The 25,373-nt window shown below is 38.8% G+C and overlaps 1 protein-coding gene across 2 annotated transcripts in view; it reads left to right on the forward strand.

Annotated features, from left to right (window-relative positions):
• The first annotated feature begins 444 nt into the window (after positions 1-444).
• NEBL (nebulette) overlaps positions 445-25,373 on the forward strand; it is a 255,276-nt gene continuing 230,347 nt past the window's right edge. Inside the window, exons 1-2 of one of the 2 annotated variants that reach the window (XM_069006677.1) lie at positions 445-727; positions 1,731-1,825. In XM_069006677.1, coding sequence (XP_068862778.1) covers positions 659-727; positions 1,731-1,825 — 164 coding nt within the window. In that variant the 5' untranslated portion in view covers positions 445-658. The remainder of the gene's footprint in view (positions 728-1,730; positions 1,826-25,373) is intronic. The other variant, XM_069006676.1, reaches the window with a different exon arrangement.

Consider the following 25,373-nt stretch of genomic DNA (forward strand, 5'->3'; position numbering starts at 1 on the left):
GGCTCCGCCCGGCAGGTGCCCACGGGCGCACGGCCAGGCCTCGGGCCTCACTTCGGGGAGCGCCCGAGCTCCCCGCGGCCCCGTTGCCCCGCGCTCGCGCTCTCGCTATCCCTCTCCATCTCCATCTCTCTCGCCGGGGCCAGCCCCGCCCCAGCGAGCCCCGGGCAGGTGCGCCCGGAGGCGCAGCGGGTACCACCCCCCTCCCCGCCATCTCGCCCCCTCGGGGCGGCTGCGGCGCGGGGCTCGCCTTCTCCTTCTGCCCTCCCCTCGCTGCGGGCCGCGCCGGTGGGCTTGGCTTGGCTTGCGGCTGCAGCGCGGGGCTCGGCGTGAGTCACCCAGCCCGCGGCACGGGGAGCCGAGCGCGCAGGCACACGGGGGAGGCGGCGGGGGCGGGCGGCGAGCGGCGGGGGCGGCAGCACCGGCTCCCCGCCCGCCCACTCGCACATGCTGCCGAGCCGCAGTCAGCTGGAGCGCCGCTTCCTCCACAGCCGCCGCGGATGACCTCCTCGCCCGCCCGCAGCCGCTGAGGACTCCCGGCGTCCCCGCCAGGGCAGGGGATGGTAGATCGGCCTCCCGCAGCCCCGTCCAGCCCAGCCCGCCGCACCGCAACCTCGGCCGCCGCCGCCCGCCGGAGCCGCCGCCCCAGAGGAGCCGCAAAATGAACCCCCAGTGCGCCCGCTGTGGCAAAGTGGTCTATCCCACTGAGAAAGTCAACTGCCTGGACAAGGTGCTGGGGCGCGGGCGGGCAGGGACGGCGCCTCCCGGGCGTGCCCGTCCCGCTCCCCGCGGCTCCGGCGGGGCGGGCAGGGGAGGGCCGGGCCGAGCCGCGGGGCATCGGGGCGAGCCGGCAGGTGGCAAATGCAGCGTCTCAAGGGCCGCCGCGGCGCCGGCATCCGCGCTGTCAGCGCCAGCGGGGGCAGCCGCCGTGTCACCGCGCTGGCGCGGGGCGAGCGGGGGCCGCAGCGGTCGGGGCGCCCTGCGGTGCCCGCCCGGGAACGACGGTGCCCGGGGCCGGCGGCGGGTCCCCACGGCCCCCCCGGCTCCCCGAGGGATGAAGTTGTAGGCGGCCCCTTCCCGGCTGTAGTTGTCGGTGCCTCCCCGAGCTGGGGCGGCTTCGGCTGCTCCTGGCACCATGGCCGCCTCGGCGGGGACGGTGGCCGGGGCAGCGTCAGCCCCGTCCCGCGGGGGTGTCCCCGGTGGTTCGGCTTGTAGCCCAGCGCGGTCGCTCCGTAAATAACAACAGCGAGGTTGTGACAGATGCGCCAAATTACCGTCCCCGGAAAGGCAAGGCGAGGCGGTAGAAGCCACCGGAGGAAAATGCCGTATTATGTGCTAAATTTAGTGTCTGTGCGGCGTACCAAAAAGCCAGCCGTCACATTAGTTGGTGATTGTATTCGCGTAGTATTGCGTTCTTAGCAAGCGGCGTAGGTTTTTTTTTTTCTAATACGAGGAAAACGTCAAACTCCTGCTTCAGTTATCTTTAAAATTATCATGACAAGGTGAGCATGCAGGGGTCTTAACATTCACCTTAGCACAGAATTTACGTGTCTGAGAGTGTTTCAGAAGCACCTTTGGTTTCATGAGAAAGTAATTATTTTTTATTTAGCTAAGAGACCTATAATGCGTGGCCAAAATATTGACAAGTAATTGTGTTTTTACGTTTACCATTCCCTAACACTGCTTTCAAAACATCAGTACCGTAAGTAATTCTACTTTACATTTATTTACAGTACTGGCATAAAGGATGTTTCCACTGTGAAGTTTGCAAAATGGCTCTGAACATGAATAACTACAAAGGATATGAAAAGAAACCTTATTGCAATGCGTAAGTATTGTAAATGTCAAGTCTTGCAGAAATGCACATGAAAAGAAAACCTGGCTGTGGATATTGTCAAATAGGTATTGTCGTGCTGTAAAAACTTAATCTAGAGAGAGTAGTGCAGTCTAGAGCAGTTCAGTATCTTTTCAGATGGGGTATTCTACTTGTAGTGGTGTGATAGAAGAGGAAAATATTTGATTATGATGTGTTTAGGCATTGTTTTCATATCAGATCTGAGGATACAGGTCTTTTCCTCCCAGAAAGTGTTGGATCTAGTGCTGACTCCTGCTACATTCATTATTGGCATGCTGGATTACAGTTGTCCATTATGCAGCTCTCTATTCAGGGTTATGGACCTGATCAGCATTTTGTAATAAGAAAACAAAGTGCTTCTCGGTTGTGTAGTTTACCAGTGACAGTATTCTGTTAGAAATCATGACAGCCTGTTTTTAAAACTGTTAGTTTTTCACATATCTCAGATTTCTAAGTTAGATATTGACAAAAGCCTTTCTTCTACTGCTTCATGCTATTTTGCTATTCTCATAGATTTTGATTAAGAAAATGGATTAATTTTGGTTTGATTATACTCTAGTATAATCATGTTGCATTCAGCTTTTAGATTTTGTTGTGTGGATTTTGAAGAGTGCTTTGGTATTTGGCTTTTAAATACTGCAGAAGAGCATTTGATATATGCAGAAAAAAGTTGCTTATTTTTCTTTGTACTATGCTTCTAAAATTTGCTAATTGCATTTCAGTGTGTTTTAATCTTTAGAAACCATTATAATATGCTTTTTTAGAAGGACAGGTCTTAAGATTTTGGAATCAAATGTGATCTTATATGTTACTTGTATATTGTTATTATTTTCACCCTTACCTACTTAAAACCTGTTTTAAGAGACAGTCTTGAAGCTATAGGCATGTTTTAATTTTTCTTCAGAAATACTCTCCTATACTCATCTTAAAATATTTGTTTGATGTTGAGATAGACAGTCTATGGCTGGCCATAACAGCAAAGTTCAACAGCATATAGCAATTTCTTTCAGGCTAAAATTGAATCCAGTCAGTGTCTGAAATACAAGTTTTGTTATAAATCTGCTGTTCTGCTGAAACTTGAAACACCTGTTTCAGTGTGCACAGTTGTACTTAGATTGCTTTAGGAGCATATGGAGTTACATATGTAAGTTCCTAGCTTTCCTCAAAGTGCTCCACACAGTGTATGATAGTGACATTAGACCTCTTGTAACAAAGTGTGGTCTGTTGCCAGTGTCACGTGCTGTAGAGAGCTGTGTAGGAAGGGAAGGGTCATGCTCCAACAGGTGGTATGCTGTAAGCTCAGACTAACCTCGAGTATTGGCCCTGAATGGGACTCTGCATGTTGTACTATTTGAGCTGAAGTACAGGCTTCCATCCTTTACAGTAATTAAAACTCTCGTAGGTGCCTTTAACCTATATTTTTGTGGGTAAATTTCAGTGATGATACTTTGATTGCTTGATCTTTCTCATGCAGTCAGATACTTACTTATACTTAATAAGATTTGTCTGTTTATAAAATCTCCTCCATGCTATTACTTTGGGGTTTCCAAGCTGTGCATATTTAGCTCCTGGTGCAGAATTTTTCATACATGCAGTTATGGCTTGTGGTGTGTCCTTCTGTTGATGGATGAGGGGGAGTAAAGATGATGGATGGATCTGTTATGTACCATTCAGGTGCTATTCTTCCTGGCAGTTGCTTTAATGAGCTTTGTGAGAGTGAGCCTTGAAAAAATAATCTCTACCTTTGAAATGTCTCTCAAACCTGGTGTATGAAATGGGAAACAGCAATGTAAAACCATTAAAGAATTGAGGTTTTTTTTCCATTAAAGAAGAGACAAAACGTAATGTGTAATATCAAGAATGTGCATTTTATTCTCAACTTTTAATAAACTAAAGTTTGGTGGGTTTTTATGCCCCACTTTTTTAAAGAGAAACCTTAATCATGTAATGTAAATAATTTCAAGTGTTCTGTGAAACCACAAAGGGAAGACTAAGGTGTGCTTTGTGGTTTCAACAAACTTCAGTATTCTTCAAAGGACCGCTAAGATGTTTTTGCAAAACTGTGTCTTGAAAATAAATTTGCTTTAAATTTTGACAGAGAATTCTTGCACCTCAAAGGTTACTAATTTGCAAGGCAGACACCATTACAGTATTTCAAATTATGATGTGTCTTATTCTGTTTTCATTAGTAAGAAGCAAATCCATTTTTATGTTAAAGGCTGCTTGATCAAAAAATCTGTGAAGAAAAGAATGTAAATTTACTCATACAAACACCTACAAACACTTGACAAAGAGCAATTACTGCTAAACTGTTGATTGAGGCCATCCATTTTTAAGAGTGCAATTTCTACATAAAAGTGAAGAAGTATGCACTAATTTGAATGGGAGAGGAATACCATGAAGTTGTTCAACGGGTTTGGAAGCCATAGTTAATTTTTCTTAAGAATGAGTTGGAAAGCATGTATCTTTAATAATATCTGTATGTGCTTTGATAATTCACAGGTCAGATAAGTTTATTGAATATATTTTGACCTTTGGTCTTAAAATAGTCTACTCTTTCGTTTCTTCAGGGGCTGAAATGATTTAATTTTGTTGCTATACTGGTAAAGTTGAGAAATTATTTAATTGTAAAACATAATTGTTTTTCTGTTAATATAACAAAAAGATGTTCATCTGTGATTGTTCAAACTATATTTTTGGTGGAGAAGAGTCAGGTCAGACATATTAACAGGAATTTGCAAACCAAGAAGGAATATATTGCAAAGTACTTTAATTCTGTGACTATTAGAAAAGGGCAGAAATATTTGTAAATGCAGGATCCTGCTTTTTTTTAAAGGTTAGTTTTTTGTTGGACATCTTGCCACATTTCCATCTGAATGATTGTATACCTTCCTTGTGATAAAGAGACAATGATACCAAAAGCAATGACCGGGCTACTGGCATAGCTTTTGTAAGCTGTAGATCTATGTAAGATTTTACAACAAGGTTAAAGGGAAAACTTTGTCTCCATGTGTATGTGTATGGTATGGCTCTGAAAAGAAGCATCTTTGTATCACAGAGTTTCCACAGTCTGTCTCCTTTAAACCTTCCAGTTCTCTTACTCGTAGAGAAAAGTGTGTACAACTTTGTTCTCTCCCGCCTCTGTTTTTTTATTATTTACATAATTTGTCAACTGTTTGAGTCAGGATACTTCTGCTTGTTTGTGTAGTGCTTATATTACTGTGCTTTTATCTCAGCTGGGACCTCTGAGTAGTACAGTGGTATAATAACTGACAGTATTGTGTTTCTCACTTTACTTGCATTCACATTTCATCTGAAAGGCCTCGTACGCAACATCTTGTGGCTTGTAGATGCACAGCATGTGGACACTGCTGGGTTTGCCTTAAGGACTTTAGTCTTGCCTTTTATTTGCAGTCTGATTTGGATTTGCCATGTTGCTGGATTGCTACCTGATTTGTGAAATTATGTTGATGAAACGAAGGGCTCAGAGTTGTAGTCCAATTTTGCAGTTCAGCCAGGTGCTATGCATTGCCTGAATCAGGTAACTGAGCCATTCTTTGTTTCTCTGAATGTGTGTAAAAGTAGTAAAAAAAGGTTAAGACAATTAAAATGTCTTTGGTAATCTGATTTATCAAATCACAGTGGCTTAATGCAGATCTGAACCCCTATTCCACCTTAATATCTGCAGATAGAGATTATTAAATACTTGTTTAACATATATGGAAATGTCAAGAAGAAAAGTTGATATTATTGTAATATTGCGAACTCAGAGCTGACTCTTTCCAGCTGCAAATAACCAAGATGATGCAAGGAAAGGAGTGGCATATTGGCAACTAACCATTTGTGTTCTCAAGCTTGTTAAGTGATTGAATCATGTAGGATGATTATATGGTAACTTATTCTTACACATGTTCATATAAATTCTTCTTTTGACAGATTCACTAGACGAAAGCACAAGTCTATTTTTATGCAAAATGTGGAAGCTGAAATGCATATTTTTGGAATATGCTCTCTGCATTAGCTTTACCTGCTGATGCCAACAGACTTCCTGCATGTGTGAACACATCCAACAGAGATGCACTTCTTAATTTCTGCAAACCTAGTAGCTTCAGGTTCTGTAGATGTGATAGACCCTCTTGCAAAAACAACCTCACTATTGCAATAAATTCTTCTGAAATACTTAGTATCTAAAATTGTGCTACTTGCCTGCACACAGGGTAATTTCATTCAAGTTTTTATTTATGACAGCCACCATATGGAATGATTACATAACTTAAATTTTAAATCTACTGTCATCAGTCTTAGTGTGGATTATTGACGTGAAGAAAAACTCATCCTCACTTTATTTATTTTTTTTCTAGATTTAATTTCTTGGTAACTTGTGCCAGTAGGAAATAGATGTGCAAATACATTTGAAATATTGTGATGTTAGCTTCAATGTGCAAGTGCATTCAAACTCTACATTTTAGGATACTCTAGGGGAGGGATAAAAAATGTGAAAGTAATTTTATATCAGCTTGGATAAGAACATGGTACAAATTTTTGGAGAGTCAGATGGTCTGGAAAGTGGAAGCAGTTGCTTTTAATCACTGGATGAATGTGGCCATTAAGTGGAATCCATTGTCTTGAAAGGCAAACTTATGTATAGAAGTTTGCTTTTAGCTGTGAAACATGAGTGTTTTATCTTTTTTTTAGCAGTCAGAACATTTTGAGATGGTGACTAGGAGTGTGATGATATTATTCTTACTAAAAATAGCTAGCATTATCTTAGTTTTCAGTATTGATTTCAGCAGGTGGTTATTTCTCAATTTAAATATGTCAGGAAGAAAGAAAATTATGTAAGAAGCAGTGAGAATAATCCTGAAAATTGATGGGGTGACTTCTAAGAGTTGCAGTAAAGAGAGTGCACAGAATAAACAGGCTTTTAAAATTCTTCATCTTCAACTGGAAATAGAACAATCCAGGAACTCCCTTGCAAACCTTCCTAGAAAGCAGGGATCTGCACTTTATCACTTTATTAGCTTTGTGTATTGAAGACTTTCCTGCTAAATGTAAAATTAAATAGGTAATGGAAATAATAGAATCACTAGAAAGATAGCTGGTAAGGGTCTCAACTTGGAGCCAATTATCCACACCTATATCTTTAAAGTCCATTACTTCTTGCTCAGCATTGCATGATTATGAACTCCAGTATTTGGAAACATTTGTCTCTCCTCAGCAATCTTTTCTTTAAACAAAACAGCTCTAACTCTATCCTCATCCTCATGAATTGTATTTTATGATAATTCTTGTTTCTCTACCTTCAATTATTTCCAAAGTGTATATATCTCATGTCAGTGCCCAGTGGAACATTACCAGAGCTGGTAGAACAACAAGAGTACTCATACATAATTTTTCTCCTAAATCCCAGTGCAGTCTTTGCCTTTTATTTTTTTTCCGTTGTAAAATCCAAACTATTGTTAATTCTTATTTGGATTCTTGTGGGCTATGTTTTTATGCAGAATTGCAGCCTCAGCAGTTGTTATTATCCATTATCTGAGCAGTTAATTGTTCTTGGCTAAGCACAGAATCTTCCACTTGGTTGTCATTGAACTAAATCTTCCTTTTTTCCCCAGGCTGCTTCTCCAATTTGTCAAGTTCATTTTATATTCTAATTTTGTTCTCTAATGTGCTTACAGCCCCCTCCTATCAACCTGTCAACCCTCCCACCAGAAAGCCTGTAAGCACACTGCAAATTTAATAAGTATAATCTTCATTTCATCACCCAGGTTGCTACCTGAAGGCCTGAAGGGGTATTGGGAGCAGTATGTACCACTGTGGTGTGATGCAGCCTTCCCTTCTGTAGTGAGCAGTGACGAATAAGAGAAGTAGTTTGTCTTCTCTACCTATTCATGGAGTGCTAGATCAAGCATTGAGTTCTGTGTGAGAAAATGTAAAATTGTGAAATAGTGTAATTGTGGGTATTTATGCAGACTCTGCTTAAATATAAGGGACAACTATAGTAAGAGGAAACATACATTCCTGCTGCTTGGTTCTGTGTTTCCTTGTCTGGTTAATTCAGTACTCAGTCCAAATTGCCATTGGTGGTATCCAATAATGTAAAGTAAAGCTGAGCCTATTTGCTAGAACAATTGAAGGAGCTTCTTAGGCAAAATATATTTGAGTCTCTGAAAGGTGTTTGATGCATATCTTTAAACTGTTCCAAGAAGGCAAATAAGAACACTTTGTCAGAGCTGCTGAATAACATGCATGAGGCAGATGGTGGTTAGTTGCAAAGGAATTACTAAAGAATAATCATCACTGACACTCAGATCTTGGGAAGAGTTGGGCTGTTTTTTATTGCTGTGACTGTGTCTGATTAATGGGATACAAACCCATTTCTTGGGTTCTGTTTCAACATGTTTAATTTACCATGTCCTGATTTCATGTTTGGTCAAGATCTGCATATATTAAATGCATGGTGGGTGTGCAGGGAGAGGGCTCTGTGAGCTCCATCAGGTCCTTTGATTTTCATCGTGACAGGCTGGGGAGAACACCATGATGTCCTACAGCTAGTGTAGCCAGCCTGCTTCCCTGCTGGTCCAAGTGGAGTAGAAAAACTACCCCAAGGGAGATGAGTTGTTACCTTTTTCTCTCAGAGGAGGTGAATTCTCAGATTTCATTGAGGCAGTTCTGTCATGTCTAGTTCCTGATGTGAGTACAGGGTCTGTGTTTGGAATTCATGTTTTAATATTTTACCTGTAGGTAAAATATTGTTGTTGCCCCTGTTGTTGCTTCAAAGGGACAATTACAGTTTAGTATTACTTAGGGTGTTGCTGGGACAAGTAAATAGAAAATATGCAAACGAATATCATACATTTAATTTTATTTAATTTTATTTGATTGAAGACTCCACTAAACATAGACATCTTTGCTGTTTGGAATCCTGACCTGTTGCTAGTTGATGTCTTGGCTCCGGTAAATGTGTGTTTTTAATCATTGGTCATTGTGGACAGCAGATAATTCTTCCAAGGAAGAACACATACATATCCTCAGCACCTTTAGTCGTAGAATATGCTAAACATATATTCTCAGGGAATATACTAAACATATATTCTCAGGGGACTGTGATTACTGAGACAGTTTCAGTAAGGGGGATTTTCTTTGCTTGCTAGTATTTTAGCCACTCATGATGCCTAAGATAATTCAATTTTCTTACTGTTGCTTTCTGTACTCAGTCCTAAAGATTGATGAAGTTTATTTCATTATATTTACTAAAATATTAAGGCAACAGAACAAGAACCATAAATGAACTTTATGAAATTTTGTGATTCCACACATAGTTTGAGCTTTGGAACCAGTTGTAGCAAGCCTGTGAAGTCTTGGTGTGGTTTGATTATGGCTTTGTGATTTAACTGTTTCAGGTTTTAAATGTTCTAAACCATAGAAATTCCCATCATATCTGCCAAAGAACTTAAGAAAAGTATTTTCACCTGGCAGAACTGGAAGTTCTGTGCAGCTCTGCTAATGTTGCTGCTGGTAGCAAATAAACCTGCTGTCCTGAAATGCTCTCTATACTTTATAAAGCTTGAAGAAAAGTAAGTGTATGTGGCAATCTTTCATACAATTTTGAATTTTTTAGAGTTGGTGATGCCAATAGAGAAGGACAACATTGTGTCAGCTCAGTGTCAAGAAGCTTGTTTTGCTGTTTACATACAACATCAGTGAAAGATTACTGTAATTATCCAGACAACACACAATCTCGTCTGAGTGGTCAATTACTTTTATTTTATTTTAATATTCTGGAATATTGTGGTGTGCTTATAGAAACTTGCTAAATTTAGTGATTGTAGAAGTTACACTGAGAGCAGTGTTTGGCTGTGTGATGTTAAAGTTCCTTGAAGAGGAGACAGTAGGCAGGACTCACAAGGGAAAAGTTTGCCCTAAGAAGAGGTGGGCGAAGTATTTGTTGAATAACTGGTCTGTCTCAAAATAAATGGCACTAGCCAGTTCATGCTGTGTTATGTCACCTCACATTGCAGCTTGCTGAAAAACAAAAACCCTGCAGTTAATTCTGCTTGACTTGCGGATCAATTAATTTCTTCTCTCTCTGCCTCCCTCTGTCTTCTGATGTTGGAGTAGATGTTACATCAGAGTTAGCCAAGCTGTTTTCCCTTGCTTTCTCTTCACTTTGCCTCTGTAATTTTCATTTGTACTAGGGGGAAAGTCTGGATGATAAGTAGTGCAGAATTCTTAGTCTCTGATATTTCCTCCTCCCCATCTCTCCTGTTTTCCTTCTCCAAAAACTCCTGTTCTTGGTTGTCCTGCAGTTGTGTGGTGGTAGCTGATCCCATCACATCTTAGTATCAAGAGGGCACAAACATGTGCCATCACTGTCACACTTGAGAGAAGACTACAGCAGCTTAGTTTTAAAAATGAAAAACTAATTGTAATTTGGCCAGTTGTCATTTAAGCATAGGCTTTTCTGGGAAGTGCATAGTTACTCTTTAAAGAGGATTTCTAAAAATGTAGAACTATATGGATACTGGACCCATTTCCTTCCTTGCTTCACAGTTTCAAAAATTCTCACACTGTTTTTCCCCCTCTGAGGAGAACAAATGTGTGGAGGTAGTCCATCATGTTCATCTTCTCTAAATGGCAGCATTTTTCACACAGGTGTATTGGTGTAATGCCAATTTCACAGATTTAAAAATAAAATTGAGCTGCATTTTAATTCAGTTATACCTCAGGTATTTTTTTTTAACTTGGCAAACTAAGTGGTAATAGCTGTTTTTGTTTTGTTCCAGTTTTACTCTGGAAGAATTCAATACTTGTAATGCAATTCCTTTTGACATGAGAAAACTGTAAATAGAAATACTTAGGGAAGAAATTAAAAGAAAAAAGATGCTGATTTCAGACTTAATTAAAATGCAAGCGGCTAAGTTTGTGGAGGGGAAAAGTGGCAAGAGGAAATAAATTGACTAAATAAAAAAGCATGGACTATTTCTGCTGAACAGTGTAGAGTGGCATACATTCAGCACAGCAGGGTGTTATGTTGCATAGTATTGGTTGTGTGTATCTGCAAATGCAAGAGGGAGGACATTTCTGACTGGATTTGCTCAGTCATACAAAAAGAAAAGGGAACAGTATGAGGATTTCTAGCAGCAGAAGTGCTCAATAAGTTGCTGATCAGGACATGATTAACACTATTAGAACTGACAGCACGCTTGGTGTGTTGTTGCTGTAAGGGAGGTGCCAGTATGTGTTTTAAAGAACCTGCCTGGAAATATATATGTTGAAAAGCAAAGCTTCTTAGAGGGCTTGGAGTTATAACTATGCTGTAACACAGGAAGGTCTGAGAGTTATATCTTGAAATAGTTGGTAGGAATTTGTCAGGCTACCAGAAAACAGAGATGAAGCTTGTTGTAACAGTTACTAGCATTACTTTTTCATTACTAGTCATTAGCACAAAATTGTTAGAAAGGTAAAACCAGTCTGGAAGAAAAAATGTATCAGAATATATGTATTTAGAAGAATAATATTATCTGAAATATGACACCTCTAGTAAGTTTCCCAGAATTTCTCATTTAATGGTGATGATGTCTGCTTAAACAAGGGGAAGAGTATGCATGCAGAGAAAGCAAGGCTAGATAGGAAAGAGAAATAATTTGTAAAAATGTTAGTTGAACTTTTGAGTTCAGCAATGGCAAACTATTTGAGATAGTTAGAAGGTTGCACTTTTGGGTCTTCGATTAGGAATGGGCTGCTATCATCATGAATCAGGTCATGAGCTTTTGAATTACTTTGATCTGAAGATAAAAATGGAGATTAAACAGACATTTCCAGATACTTCATACTGCTTTATTGCTTCTATTATAGTTGTGTGAGAAATGTTGGAAATCCAAATTAACAAGAATGGAAGGATGAAAAGGAAGACCAAGTAGATGAGCTTGGATTGAGTTAATAGTCAGTATACTCCATGCTGTGCTTCACCACACAGTCAGGTTTCAGTCCTTGCAGAATATTTGCTCAGTCTGAATTCCTTTAATTCTATCTTTATTTTAATGATAATGAATATTCAGAATGGGAGACACTGTTATATGAAATGTGACTGTTTAATGCTACTTCAGGTACTGAAGACTTCATCCTGCTTTGAGGAACATGCAGTGAAGTGATTGTTATGAAGTTAGGAATTCATCAGAAAGATCATGACAATTGGAAAATGCCCCCTGAAAAATATTTCTGTACACTGAGCTAGGCTACCAAATAGTGCCCCTAGAAAGATGAAAATCTTGAGGGGAAACTGTGAAGTATAGTGAGAGTCATGTGAAAATGAAAATAGCGTGTGATTAGTTCTTTTGATAGTCTAATTCAAGCAAAGGTAGATTGTAAACATTCTTTTTTTTCCCATTGACATGAAGATGGATATTCTGAGAAGTCATAATTTAGATTGGTACTGTTAACATTTTACATTTATCTGTTATGAGCAACTTAGCATAGCCAAAGATTTCTCTTTGGAATTTGTCTTGAAATGTAAGAGATCATTTGGTTCCATAGGCTACCAAGCTGCTTCAGTAATACCTATGGATATTTTTGTAAAACTTGAAAAACTTAGCCCTATTTATAAATAATTGTTTTCTCCACTAATGACTTTAGGAAGTTTGGAAAGATGTTCTGAAGTCTGAATACAAACTGGTCAAGCTGTGTCTTTTTTCCTGTGTTAAAGACCTTTCAGGATAACTCTTGTCTTTGTGGAGCTGAGACTCAAAAGAGCAGCATTCAATTTCTTATACTGATTAAATGCTTAACTTTCATGACCATGCTACTGCTGCTGTTTCAAGCCTCATTTGGGTCAGCAGCAGGAGTCTCTCTTACTGCCCAAAAGGCAGTGACAGATTATGTCTCTTATGCAGAGTAATACTGTGTATACAACATATTAACAAAAGAAAAATTTAAGCTTTTTAGGCTGGGTATGGATGAGAGGGAGATTGTAATGTGCTTTTAGAAGTTGAAGGAAACAGGGTAAAAATGATTATATTTCTCTAATTACTTATTTCACCCTGAGGAAAATGGCAGCTCCCCATTTTTCATAGCCTTCTCGATCCTGTCACTTCTGTTCTGAAGAGACATAGACTCTGAAAGAATTAGTTTGGTGAGCAAACAGGCCCTTTCGTTTTCTTCTGCCATTTTTCTTTGTGCATTGGCAAAGCCACCTGGCTGCTTGGAGTGAGATCTCTCCAGCAGGTTTCTCATCTCCACTGCAGGCTTCATGTGTGTGAGTAATTCAGCATCTGATGTGCTCTGACCACTGCCCCTGGTGGGGGGCAGGTGTGTCTCCCTTGTTGCACTTTTTGTATATGTGTTGGGTGTTTTGTGTAAGCGCTTAAGGGTCTCTTTGATGTGTATCTTCAGAAAGGCTGCTACCAAGGCAGTACTTCACAACTGGGATAACAGATACCTAATACATACAGTTAATAGTAACCACAACAGTTCATAGCAAAGAAATTGGAACTGGACCTTCAAGAACAGATTTGTAACAGATCTTTAAAGCTGATCATCTAGTAGATGAATGTTTCATAGTAATAATTATTACTAATTAATTTTATGCCTGTTAGATTTTTTTCCAATGGAACAATTTCTTACAGGGAGATGTTTTGCATGAATTTGCCAGATTCAACAATTTTTTTCCCCCTGTAAGAATCTGTATTTTATCTGTGTTGGTTTTAAAGTTGCAGAATGCTTTCAGGGACAAAGTATTTAGTTTTGTCAGTTAAGCTTATTTTGCTTACATGTATTTTGCCAAAACAACTAATATGTAATTAATACAGACAATATTTCAATGTTTTCATATATCAATTTTATTATATTTGTATTTTACCTTTGGTGTTAGGATGAAAATTTACAAATAAGAACCTATGAATGTGGAAACATAAAATACATTATTTCCAAGAACATGGAGTTGTAATATAGCTGGGGTTCTCCCCTGTAGCTTGTGAAGAATAGTCATTTTAGAGAGAAAATGTTCTTTTTGGAGAAATGTTTGATCACAATTCTTCTCAAAAAAACCAAGTTGTTTCTCAATCACACATAATATTAAAAATGGTGTGCATATTCATGCAACTGGATGTGACAAACTCTGCTGCTTCCTGAGGTGTGGGAGAAAGACAAAAAGAAGCTTGTAGTAGTGGAGTAGTAGTGCCCTGTGGAGCACTTTAACACACAGAGTTTATAGTTGTTGTAATCTCCATTTTTATTTTTCTTCTTCTTAGGCATGTGTTTTAAAAATTTTATTAGGGCTTTATTGATAAATGAGTTGTTTCTTTTTTATATAGACTTGAATTAATATTGTGGGTTCTGCCCCCATTACTTGAATATATCAAGCAGTGTGTTAGAAAGACTGTCCACAGCAAGTGTCATACATGAAATCCCTAATTAGCTTGGTCTTTGCATGTTAAGTGCCTTAATTAGTTAATTTTGAGTTAAACAGCTCTTTTAATTGAATGATAAATTTATCCCATCAACCCAGGTATAAAAATCAAGCCTTATTATTAGGGTTTTCACTATCAAGCTTCATTATCAGTGTTTTCACTTGTTCAAAACAGTGTATTTGCGCTAGTCCCAGTTAAAATTCCCAGTTAAAAGTTTCCTAGTTAAAAATCCCTTTTTCAAACTTTAAACCACTTGTACACTGTAAGAGTTGTTTGTCCTATGTTCATTGTCTGCTTTTGTGGATGTTTTGGGAGGTATTAGATGTATTTTAATATTTTTTTAGGGTTTTGCTTTGCACTTTAGTCTCAGGACTAACTCCAAAACCCCAGTCCTAACAGCCAATTGCTATTTTTAGCCCCATAGCCGTTATTCTGCAGGCAAGCTCTGTAGCAACTTGAATCTTAATGAGGGCATGTTACCACCCTTACTTCAGCTGTTACCACCCCCCTGACAATGACGAGCTATTGGTAGACAGAGATGATCTGTCAAAAGGAAAGCACCAATCACTTTAGACCAAAGGGGTGTGCTATGGGTGGGCTGTGGGCGGGCTGTGGGCGGAGCAAAGGCACTATAAAACGAGGCAGGCGCCAGAGCCACGTAGAGACCCCTGCAGATCAGCTGTAGTCGACTCCAGTGCTGGGTACGTAAGCCTTACTCCTTTTAAGGAGCCTTTAATAATTTTTACCTTTGACTTTTGGATTAGCTAAAAGTCAGCCCAGCACTGCAAGTTCTTCCACCAGAGGTCCAGTGCTGTCTAAGCCTGAAGATCTCTAATCCCTGCACTCCTGGGGCATACCTCCTGAGCCACTAGGATCCCAAATTTTTATATTTTTCTAATTTCTGTAATTTTTCAATTTTTCTGTTTTAATAAATTATTTTAATTTTTACTAAGAGTTGTCTCATTCCTCACAGCAAGTCTGTTGACTATTGCTCAGGAAAGCAGTCATGAGTCATCCAAACAATCCCAAGACTGTTAAAATGCTTTACAAAGTCTTTCAATATAGATCTGACTTATTTTGGATTTAGTTCCCTACCTTCCGTGATTTGTGTTTCCTATATGATTGTTCCAGAAGTTTTTGTCTCAAGCTCTAAAACTGACAGTGTATCTGCCAAAGTTTTTAGTCTTGCTATGAAGTTGCAAAATCAAACTTAGTCTTGTGAACCAAGTGACATTTGGAACTTGATGTCTTCTGTACTCACATGTATGACGAATATATTGCTAGAATGGAGACCTTAAGCAAAGTAATTTAAAATTTAAGAAACCTGTTTTTTTTTCTGTGAATGATGCTTCTTTTGATACGTTTTTGAGAGAAACCTTTAAGAAAAGAGGAGCTCTCGTATTTGCACACCTGGTTTTTATTACCTGAGAGATTAATTTAAAATTTTATTATGTTACCAGGAATATCTATATCTGTTATATACAACAGCAACAAAGGATACTGCTTTGACTAGTTTCTTGATAGTTTTAGTATAGACTATTACAGTTAGGACTACTTTAGATTTGTGTCCTTGGTGCTTTGTTGTTATTTCACAGTAACATGACCAGTAATGTCTTTGTACATATTCCAATGCAACATAATTGCATAGCAACTGTGAAAGTTAAGGTTAAAATGATTCCTTTATTTTTCCTCACAACTGCCTGGCTTTCACATGAACCAATTTTTAAAAATTCTGGATTTGAAAAAATACAACTGTATATGCAAAGCAAAAATTAATTGTTGTTTTCACATCTTTATTGTATATGAGTTGAAATGTGCTTATTCTGGAAAGAACTATATTGGTCATTTCAGTATATATATTGCTTGCAATTTTTATTTTGGGCAGTTCAGGTCAATGAGACAATTTAACAGTAACAGATTTTTTTCTGTCCCAGTGTAACTTGTGAGAATGCTTATGTGTTAATTTTCAAAAGTTCTTTTTCTAGAGAAAAATAAGGTTGAAGAAGTAATCTGGCATTTTTCTTAAAGAAGTTAACACCACTGGAAGCCTTCATGGCACCATTTTCTTATCTGCTATAAAGCAGCTATATGAAAAAATCATCTGTTTTGGTCACAGTAAATTAAGTAGTAAATGGGCAAGAGCTGAGAAAGCTTCAACATTTAGAGCTCTACAGATAGTTAAACACCTATCAATTTCCCCAAAGAAGTGATGGAATTATTTTTGAATAGGGGAAGCTTAATCACATCTTTTAGTATGTGGAAGATGCTGGACATGAAACCATTGGGTAACGTTACAAATATGCATCTGAGCTGAAAAGATTTTTCCATATGCTGCAATCTTCATGAAGGCTGTACTAAGCAGAGCTTTCTAAACAATTCTGTTGATGCATAGGAATTGATCTCAGCTGTGTTAGCCTTGCAATAGAGATGGGTGAAAAGCAGAAAATACTTGTAGTTCCCCAAGAAAGTCACACCTTAAAGTAGGAATGCGCTGAACACTCAAAAGGAAAAGATCCTGCAGAATCAGAACATCATTTCTACTGTCATTTTAAAGTGACTTGAAGAGTATATCATCCATTATATAATTTGCTTGTGGTATGCCTGTTATTGTTGTAGTTGAATACTTTTTTACCCAGGGGATGTTAGTTATATAAAGTTGATGGGCCTGTGTACTGTAAAACAGTACATCTCTTATGCAGGGCTGGAATTCGTCATGTCCTGGAACACAGTTTTGAGGACTGACCAGTAAAAGTAAAGACAAGTAACTAAGACAGTCTTGCCATGAGTGTAGACTATTGAAGGAAGTTTGAAAGAATTAAATACTCAAATATACCTTGCAAACAGTAGTATGGTGGTAGTGTTTTTGTCAGACACTGCATTGAAGCGGGTGTTTTAAAAGTTAGATGTGCTTTTTAGATGTGGTTGCAACTAGTCATCTTAGAACTGTTGCTTGTATCTCCGAAGCTGCTCTCATCACTGGGAAACAGAAGTGTACATGATGTCTCTGAAAAGTAATTGAAAAAAATAATTGAAGTAGGTCACTAACTACTCTATGTTCTCTTTTCTCAATGGGAGGAATTAAGAAATACAGCCTTTTGTACTTTTTTGAATGTTCAATTTGTCACCCTTTTCCCAGCTGGAGAGATGTGCTCAATGGAATATCTTGTGGTTTGATTTCGTTTGTACTGTAAGCAGAGCAGCCTTTATTGACCTTAGAAGGAGATGCACACATTAGTATAGTGGATTATGTAGTTAATTTATATTTTGACTGACCTAAAATATTAAGACTCATAACCATTTCTCTAGGACAAGAAATATGTAAAGCAATGGGGAGAGAAGTATTTACTGCATGGTACCACTGGCACAGAGCAGTGGTGTATTAAAGTGCACTCTTGGTGAAAGATGAATGGGGAGATAGAGAAATGTGCCATTCCAGCAAGCCTGGGGTATGGACACAGTCATCACTGCAGGAGAATTTAGAATGGAAAGGGCTCTACACGTATTATATATTCTTTAAATGCTTAAAAGAGGCAGAAGAACTTAAAAGCCACAAATGAATAAAGCTGGCAAGTTTTCCTTTCTGCTCCATCCACACAGTTTGTTAAATGATTCTCCTTGCTCTGGTAGCAGAGAGCCTGCCAGGAGTGCATTAAGCATCGTGATTAATGTCTGTCACATGTTTGTTCTCTCATCTTCTCCCCAGCAGGTGGTGTGTATATTCAGTGCAATTTTTTTTTTTTTTAAGGTTTAAAGAAAAACTCTACAAAGATGCATATATGTGTAAAAGGAGGCAATGTCAAGTAAGTGGAACATGTGCTTGGAGCAGAAAGGGCCTGTGATATTCCTGAGTCCCTGAAAACTGGGCTGAACAAGGAACAAAGCGTCTCCATGAAGGTTCTGTCTCCATTGCAGCTGATTTCTGTTCTCGTTCTAGAGACAGCTTGTGAGACAGAAGCAGTAAAATAACAACCTTCTTCCCTTAAGATTGGGTTAACATTGGAGGCAGCCTGGGCTGTAGTGACCCTACTCTGGTGAGTCTGGGATCTCAAGGAGCAAAGTCATGATCCTGAATTTTGGAAGAGCGAGCTTCCAGTTGTTGAAGGAGTTGGTGAATGAGATCCCCTGGGAAATTGTCATTAGGGACAAAGGAACTGACCAGAGCTGGCAACTCTTTAAGGCCACTTTCCTTAGAGTGCAAGAGCTCTCCATCCCAATGTGTAGGAAATCAGGCAAGGCAGGCTGGAAACTGGCCTGGCTGAGTGAGGATCTGCTCCTCTCACTGAGGAGTAAGAAGGAAATGCAAAGCTAATGAAAGCAGGTCAGGTGACTTGTGGAGAGTATAGAGATATGGTTTGAACGTGTAGGGCTGGGGTTTGGAAAGCCAAGGTACAGAAGGAACAGGACTTAGCAAGGGATGTGAAGAATAACAAAAGAGGATTCTGTAAGTCAGAAAAGAAAGGACAAGGAGAGCATATCCCTCCTGAAAAATGAGAAGGGAGAACTGCCCACAATGGATATGGAGAAGGCTGAGGTACTCAGTGACTTTGCCTCAGTCTTTGCTGGCAGACAGACTTCCCATATCACTCAAGTCTCTGAGCCTCCAGGCCAGCTACATCCTGGGCTGCATCAAAATTGGAGTGACCAACAGGTCAAGAGAGGTGATTCTCCCCCTCTACTCTACCCTTGGGAGACCCCACCTGGAGTGCTGCATCCAGCTCTGGGGTCCCCAGCACAAGAAGAATATGGACCTGTTGGATCTAGTCCAGAGCAGGCCATGAGGATGATCAGAGGGGTGCAGCACCTCTCCTATGATGTTAGGCTGAGAGACTTGGGGTCATTCAGCCAGGAGACGGCTCTGGGGTGACCTCATTGGGGCCTTCCAGTACTTCAAGGGGATTTTAAAAAAAAAGTGGAAGTGACTTTGTACATGGGTAGATAGTGATAGGACAACAGGGAATGGTTTTAAAGGAGATATTTAGATTAGATGTTAGGATGAAAGTCTTTATTCATGGTGGTAAGGCATTGGAACAGGTTGTCCAGAGAAGATGTGGATACCCCCTCCTTGGAAGTGTTCAAGGCCAGGTTGGATGGGGCCCACTGGATCAGCAACCTCATCTAGTGTGTGGCCCTCCTGTCTGTGGTGGGTGGGGGTTGCAACTAGATGATCTTTAAGGTTCCTTCCAACCCAAAACATTCTGTGATTCTATGTTTAAATTTGGGTTATGTTTTAAAATATTTAGTCACATTTGTTGTGAGGTCAGGTAACTTGAACTTTGAAACTCTGTGGGAAGGCACAACTGACAGTGGCAGGAAAATTTCACGTACAACTATCTCTTTTGCTTAGAGAGTATTCTGGCCTACTTTGTTGGAGTGGGAGCTTCCTCATGCTGCTTGATAAGGCCATAGAATGTCTGAGTGCTGGAGTGATGGAGATGTGCCTGCCAAGTGCAGCCAGTTAGTAGAGAGGTGCTTATACTTCTGTATTTATGACTGGGAAAAAGTGTTGTTTTTATATTGGAAGTGCAACAAAAAAATTTAATAATTGTATTATTTTGTATTACAGTATTCCTTTTTCACACTATGTATGAGTATGAGATCTTCTCTTAAAAGGTTGTAGTAATTACTATTAATAGATTATTTAAAGTAGTATATTTTTGTGTAGTTTGGATACAGTTAAATGGCAGAATGAAATGCATATGATGAATAATGAAATTAATTTGAAAAAGTTTTTAGTTATTTTACCTGAAAAACATACCGCGATTATTAGGTCTTTGCAGGGTTCATTGTATTGTGGAAATGCCTACAGCTGATATAAATGGATTTACATTTTCTATGTATCTAAACTATTTGAACAAACATAAAACTAAGCAGAAGTTCTTCCTTTAACATGAACACATTCTGCTCTCTTTGGCTGTGCAATGTGATGTTGTATTTGGGTACTGTTACCTTGGAATTTTAATCTAATTTACACAAGGTCTTGGTTACAGTTGCTTAGTAACATGCTGTGGAAAACGGATTTGTTGATTTATGATAATATATCTACAATATCCTTATAATTAAAGATGTTGGAAGGAAAGCAAGTGCACAACATGGGTGTGTATTCCAGATGTGTGTATGTTTCTAATAGCTTCTGTTTTCACTATGTGTCTTACAATTAGTGTCTTTGTAGGGCTTGGTGTTTTATGTAACTCACCTGACTCACACCATTGTACCGGGCTTTGTGGTAGTTTTGGATAATGCTGTTTTACAGCATTTGTAGGTGAATCTGAAATCCTGAGATTTAGCACCTATCTTCCACTGGACTTCTGCAGTTCCAACATGGCAACTATTTTCTCAGACTTGCATTGATATCAGGAATATGTCAGGAATAATTGTGTGTGTGAGAGAGAGGCTCATGTGCATGGTGTTACACTCACATTCCTAGGAGAGAGAAGTGTGTTAGAGATTAAGCATCATGAGACTTGTAAAACATCTTTGTTGACAGCTAAAGGAAGTATCTAGAGAAGTGTTGGCTGTTGTGTTGCATGTCTTCAAGTACTTACAATTACTGTATTTTAAGGTTTCCTGGAATGTTAAAGGTCTTTGTTTCTCTGCAAACAGAGCTTAAGATTTCTGTTTACCTTGTCTGCAATATATTACAGAAGAATTTAGAAATTGAGATGTTTCTAACACTAGCTAATTGTTTAAAACGCCTGTGAAAGCAAGAATTAAGCAAGGACCTCTGGGACAGATGGAGTGTTATTAAAATCCTGGAGCCTACTTTAATCACAGACCCAACCCCATGAAAAAATGCAAATGAATTTAACAAATTTATAAATAAACCCAACTAAACGTCTTGTATGATGAGGCCTGAATTTAGTTTCTTGTTCTATATGCTTTAGAACATTAAACTCAAAACACTTAAATGACTGTGAGACCAGATAACAGGAGGTTTTGTGCAGGGCAAAACATATTGGTGTTATATAATGAAATAATAATAGTTTTGCCGCTCTGCCTACTTTATTTGCCTGTTTCCTTGTGAAATAAACTTATTCAGGTTCCTATGGGGCTGAGAAAATTTACAAGGACCCATACAAAATACATCTGATTTCTTCAGGTTTCTTCTGTATGTAATGAAAGAATGCAGAGATAATTATTATTATTTTAAAAGTGCTGTTCACAGGCCTCAGCTCAGTTGAATGTTTCGCTTCCTGCTTTCAAATGCTTGTAACCTTTATGGTTGTTTCACTATTATCATATCCCTTGACTGGAAAACTGGGGGTGGCATTCATCTTGCCTACCTTTGACATATCCCACATCGATGTACGTAAGCCGAAATCATTGTAATAGTCCTGTTTTTGTAGTTGGTGGAGAAATAAATGCTTTAAGATTTCAGTTCATCTGACTCACTTTATGATAGATGAAACAGACTTTATTCATCATTAATTATATTAACTTAATCTTCATGAGTTGACTCGGATACAGAGGCTTATCTTTCATGAAGTCAATCTTCTGTGGGAGAACCAGTTTATGATAGCTGTCCCTGGACAGCTGTGAGAACCAAGTATCTTAATTTTCTGGAGCTCATACTAACTCAGGTTTCCAGTTCTTTGGTGTTTCATAGGCACTTGAGCAAGTTTGTGGGAGAGGAAAGATTTCAATTGTTCCACTCCATTTTTAAGCCTGTTTTTGAGCTCTGCCTGTGACCTCATTGCACACTGTGTCCCTGCACCATTGCCTTCACGTTCTTGTGTTATTCAAACCCACATCATAAATGTAAAAACAAAGCAAAAAAAAGCCCTACCAAAAAATCCAACATTTTGTATCTCAGAATATTTATCTCATGGTTTTAGAAGAAAAGTACTCGTCGTTCTGTTTTTGGTGATCTCCTTCTGCATCTCCAGGCTGCACTTTAAGAATGTGTTCACAGTGGATCCCCACAATTCAAGAAAGATAAGGACAGACAGGAGAAGGTCCAAAAGAGGGCCATAAAGATGATCAAAGGGAAGGAGAAACTGCCCTTTGAGGAAAGATTAAAGGCATTAGGTATTTTCTTCCTGGAGAAGAGAAGACTCAAGGAAGGCCTCACTGCAGTATTCCAGTACTTAAAGGTCATCTACAAAGAGGCAGGAGGCTCTCTGTTTGCAGGGAGCCACATGAAGACATGGGTACATGTTGCATTGGGAGAACGTTTATCTTGCCACAAGAAAGACTTTATTTATTTATTTATTTATTTATTTAAGTAAGAACATCCTCTCCAGGGATGTAGCAGAGTCTTCATCACTGGAGGTTTTCAAAATGCAATTGGACAGGAGGCTAGGTAATCTCACTGGGATAGCTGTCCCATGAAAGGCTGATCTGGATGGTCATTTGAGGTCCCTTTCAATCTGGGCTGTTCAGTGATTGTATGATAGATCTGAAATTTACGTTAGTAGTGTCTTGGGTCTAATAACCCAGGGCAGTTGTGAATTCCTCAGGCATGGTTATGAGGAAAATTAGGTGAATTCAAAGAACAACTTATTTTCTATTAATGAGTTTATGGAGATTGAATTTGTTGTAAGCTCTCTTAAAACTGACAGTGCAGGTGTTATTCAACTCATTTATGAATTTTGAGCTACACATTAGAGTGACATTTAAAAAAATATGTCATATAGCCTGAGGAAGAAAAAGTTTCACAGCAAATTAAAAATATTGCAAAAAGTCTGAATTTAGTCATATGCCTTTTAAAATCTTAATGAGAAATATAGAGTAACTCAGCAATAAGCATCTCTGCTATTTAGAAAATATATTTCTAAATGCATCTCTTAAAAGCAAATTATATGGAATTGGATTGGTCTCTGACTACATGCAGAGGACAGTGAGGTAAAAGCTTTTATGGCATCCAGAAATCCATGATGACACTGTATGGTAGGCTGTCCAATGAGCAGTGACCTTTTTCTTCCAAGACACAGGATCTCTGCCACTTGGGGCACCCCTGCAGCCAGACAGTAAAGAAGGGCCATACTCTTTTATTTAAGATGTGATGGAGTGCTGGTTTATTTTTCCTTTTCCCCCCCAGTTTATTTTTGTCCTTTCAGAATGATTTGAATAATTGGCATTCAGTGTCTGGAAACCCTTTCTATAGTCTTTCATTAAACAGAAAAATTAACTTGCTAAATCCAAGTCAGCAATTTATCTCTTCTCTCTAAGCTCTCTATCTGTTTTATAGTCTCCTGTGTGCTTTGTCTGTCTTTTTAATAAAAGGGAAAATGTACAAATTCTTGGACAGAAGATCTATGTCCATGGAACTGTATATCTAGTAATTCTTAAATTTATAGAATAAAGATCTGTCCTTTTCACATATACAAATACTATTCAATGAATTCTGTTAAAATGTAACTTTTTCTGTTAGCTTCTAAGCTCAAGGAAAAATTTTGCTGATGTTGGTGATAATTCTGTAGGCAATGAAAGCAGTACTTTCAGAACACTCTGCTGGTTAGTCATGAGGCTTTTTTTTTTACCAGTCTCTCGGAGGTGGTTGTTGGCATTAGGATGCTCATTAGTCAGCGCTGCAACAGCAGCAAATTCCCCTGACTACATTGTCTGATAGCACAAAGCAGTGGGCATGGCCTTGCAGTGGCTCGATCTACTGTAGATAGAAAAGGGGACCATATTGTGACACTGCCTGTACAAGGACCAGAATTCTGCCCTTTTTATCCAGGTGAACTTCTGCCCACAGCAAAGCATCATGCTGCCTTTCTGGCGGTATAAGCACTCACTTTGGTAGTGCAGTTTCCATCAAGCAAGTACCCCCCTTGTTCTGTCTTCCAAGTGTTTACTTCCCAGTTGTGTCGAAACATGGAGGCTGCTTTCTGCTGTCACTTTCAGGTGTCTGCCTGGGCCTGCTGGATAATGTACTCTTACAGCTTTTGAAAAAGCAAGATTCAAATAGCTGTTATCTCTATGATATTTTTTTTCCCTGTTTGAATAACAAAGGTGAACAATGACTATTCTGAGGTAGGAGAAAACCCTTATTAATATTTAAGAAATGCAGGTCCTTCTGCATTACCTTTAGATTTTCTTTTACATCAGTACAACTTGTCTTTGATATGAATAAAGTATTCTACTAAGAAAGAAACACTATCACAGAATGTTCCATTTGGTTTGGTGGTTGATGTTATGAATCTATTACTAATTAATAACATGGAACTGTATTTCACAGAGAAAGAGAAGTTCACAGTTGGCCCATGCATGGCTGTTGTCTGTGACTATTTTTGTTGTCACTCACCAAGTTTGATTAACAACTCACCAAGTTGTTGATTAACAAACTTCTGAAAAAACCTTGAGGCTGGTGAGTACAGTAATATATAATGTCACAGTGAGAGAACCCACAGAAGTGTTTTCTTTGAAAGAAGATAAAATTCCTTATTTAAAGAGATTGTTTCTTAAGCATTTAATACTTAAACTGTTATACAGTCAGATATTTTAATTAATGGGAAAATATTGCATTTGATTTATTGTTGTTCTTTTTTGAGGGATTCTTTCCCTTCTCATTCAGTTGTGGAGCTAAATTTTGCATAAAATAGACATTTAATAATAAATTTTTGGCCTAGTTATAAATGTACCCATAATCTCATAAATATTATTCTGACATTATCTGTGAAGTGAAAGGGAAGTTATGAATATGCTTCTTATTCTGTCTTTATAATACCTTATGTCTGTATATACACCTTGTAATACTTTATAATACCTTATACCTTCTGACTATGGATAAATTAGCATTTTCTTTTTTTCATAGAACAGTTCCAATATAATGAAAAACTGTAATTTATGTTAGTTTACTTTGAATATTGATTAGATTTTTGACCAGCAAGGATATCTGGTGGAAATACATCAGCTCCATCTCAGTATTCTTTGTGAATAAAATACATGGAAAAATAGTGAATCTGGTTAGGTATTGAATGTCATATTGGTCTGACTAGCATTAAGTGTTAATTTTCATTGTGTCAATTAATATAGTAATGTATAAAACCAGAAGAGAGCACCTCCTTAACCCCAAGTTTCTTTATTAATGATAAAATCCTATCTGTTTTAAAGTATATGGTGCCCTTCATGTTTGGGTGTTCCCTTAGGTAATGATGAGAGTGAGCAAGCCC

This window comes from Aphelocoma coerulescens, chromosome 2, assembly GCF_041296385.1.
Source record: "Aphelocoma coerulescens isolate FSJ_1873_10779 chromosome 2, UR_Acoe_1.0, whole genome shotgun sequence".
NCBI classification, from domain to species: Eukaryota; Metazoa; Chordata; class Aves; order Passeriformes; family Corvidae; genus Aphelocoma; species Aphelocoma coerulescens.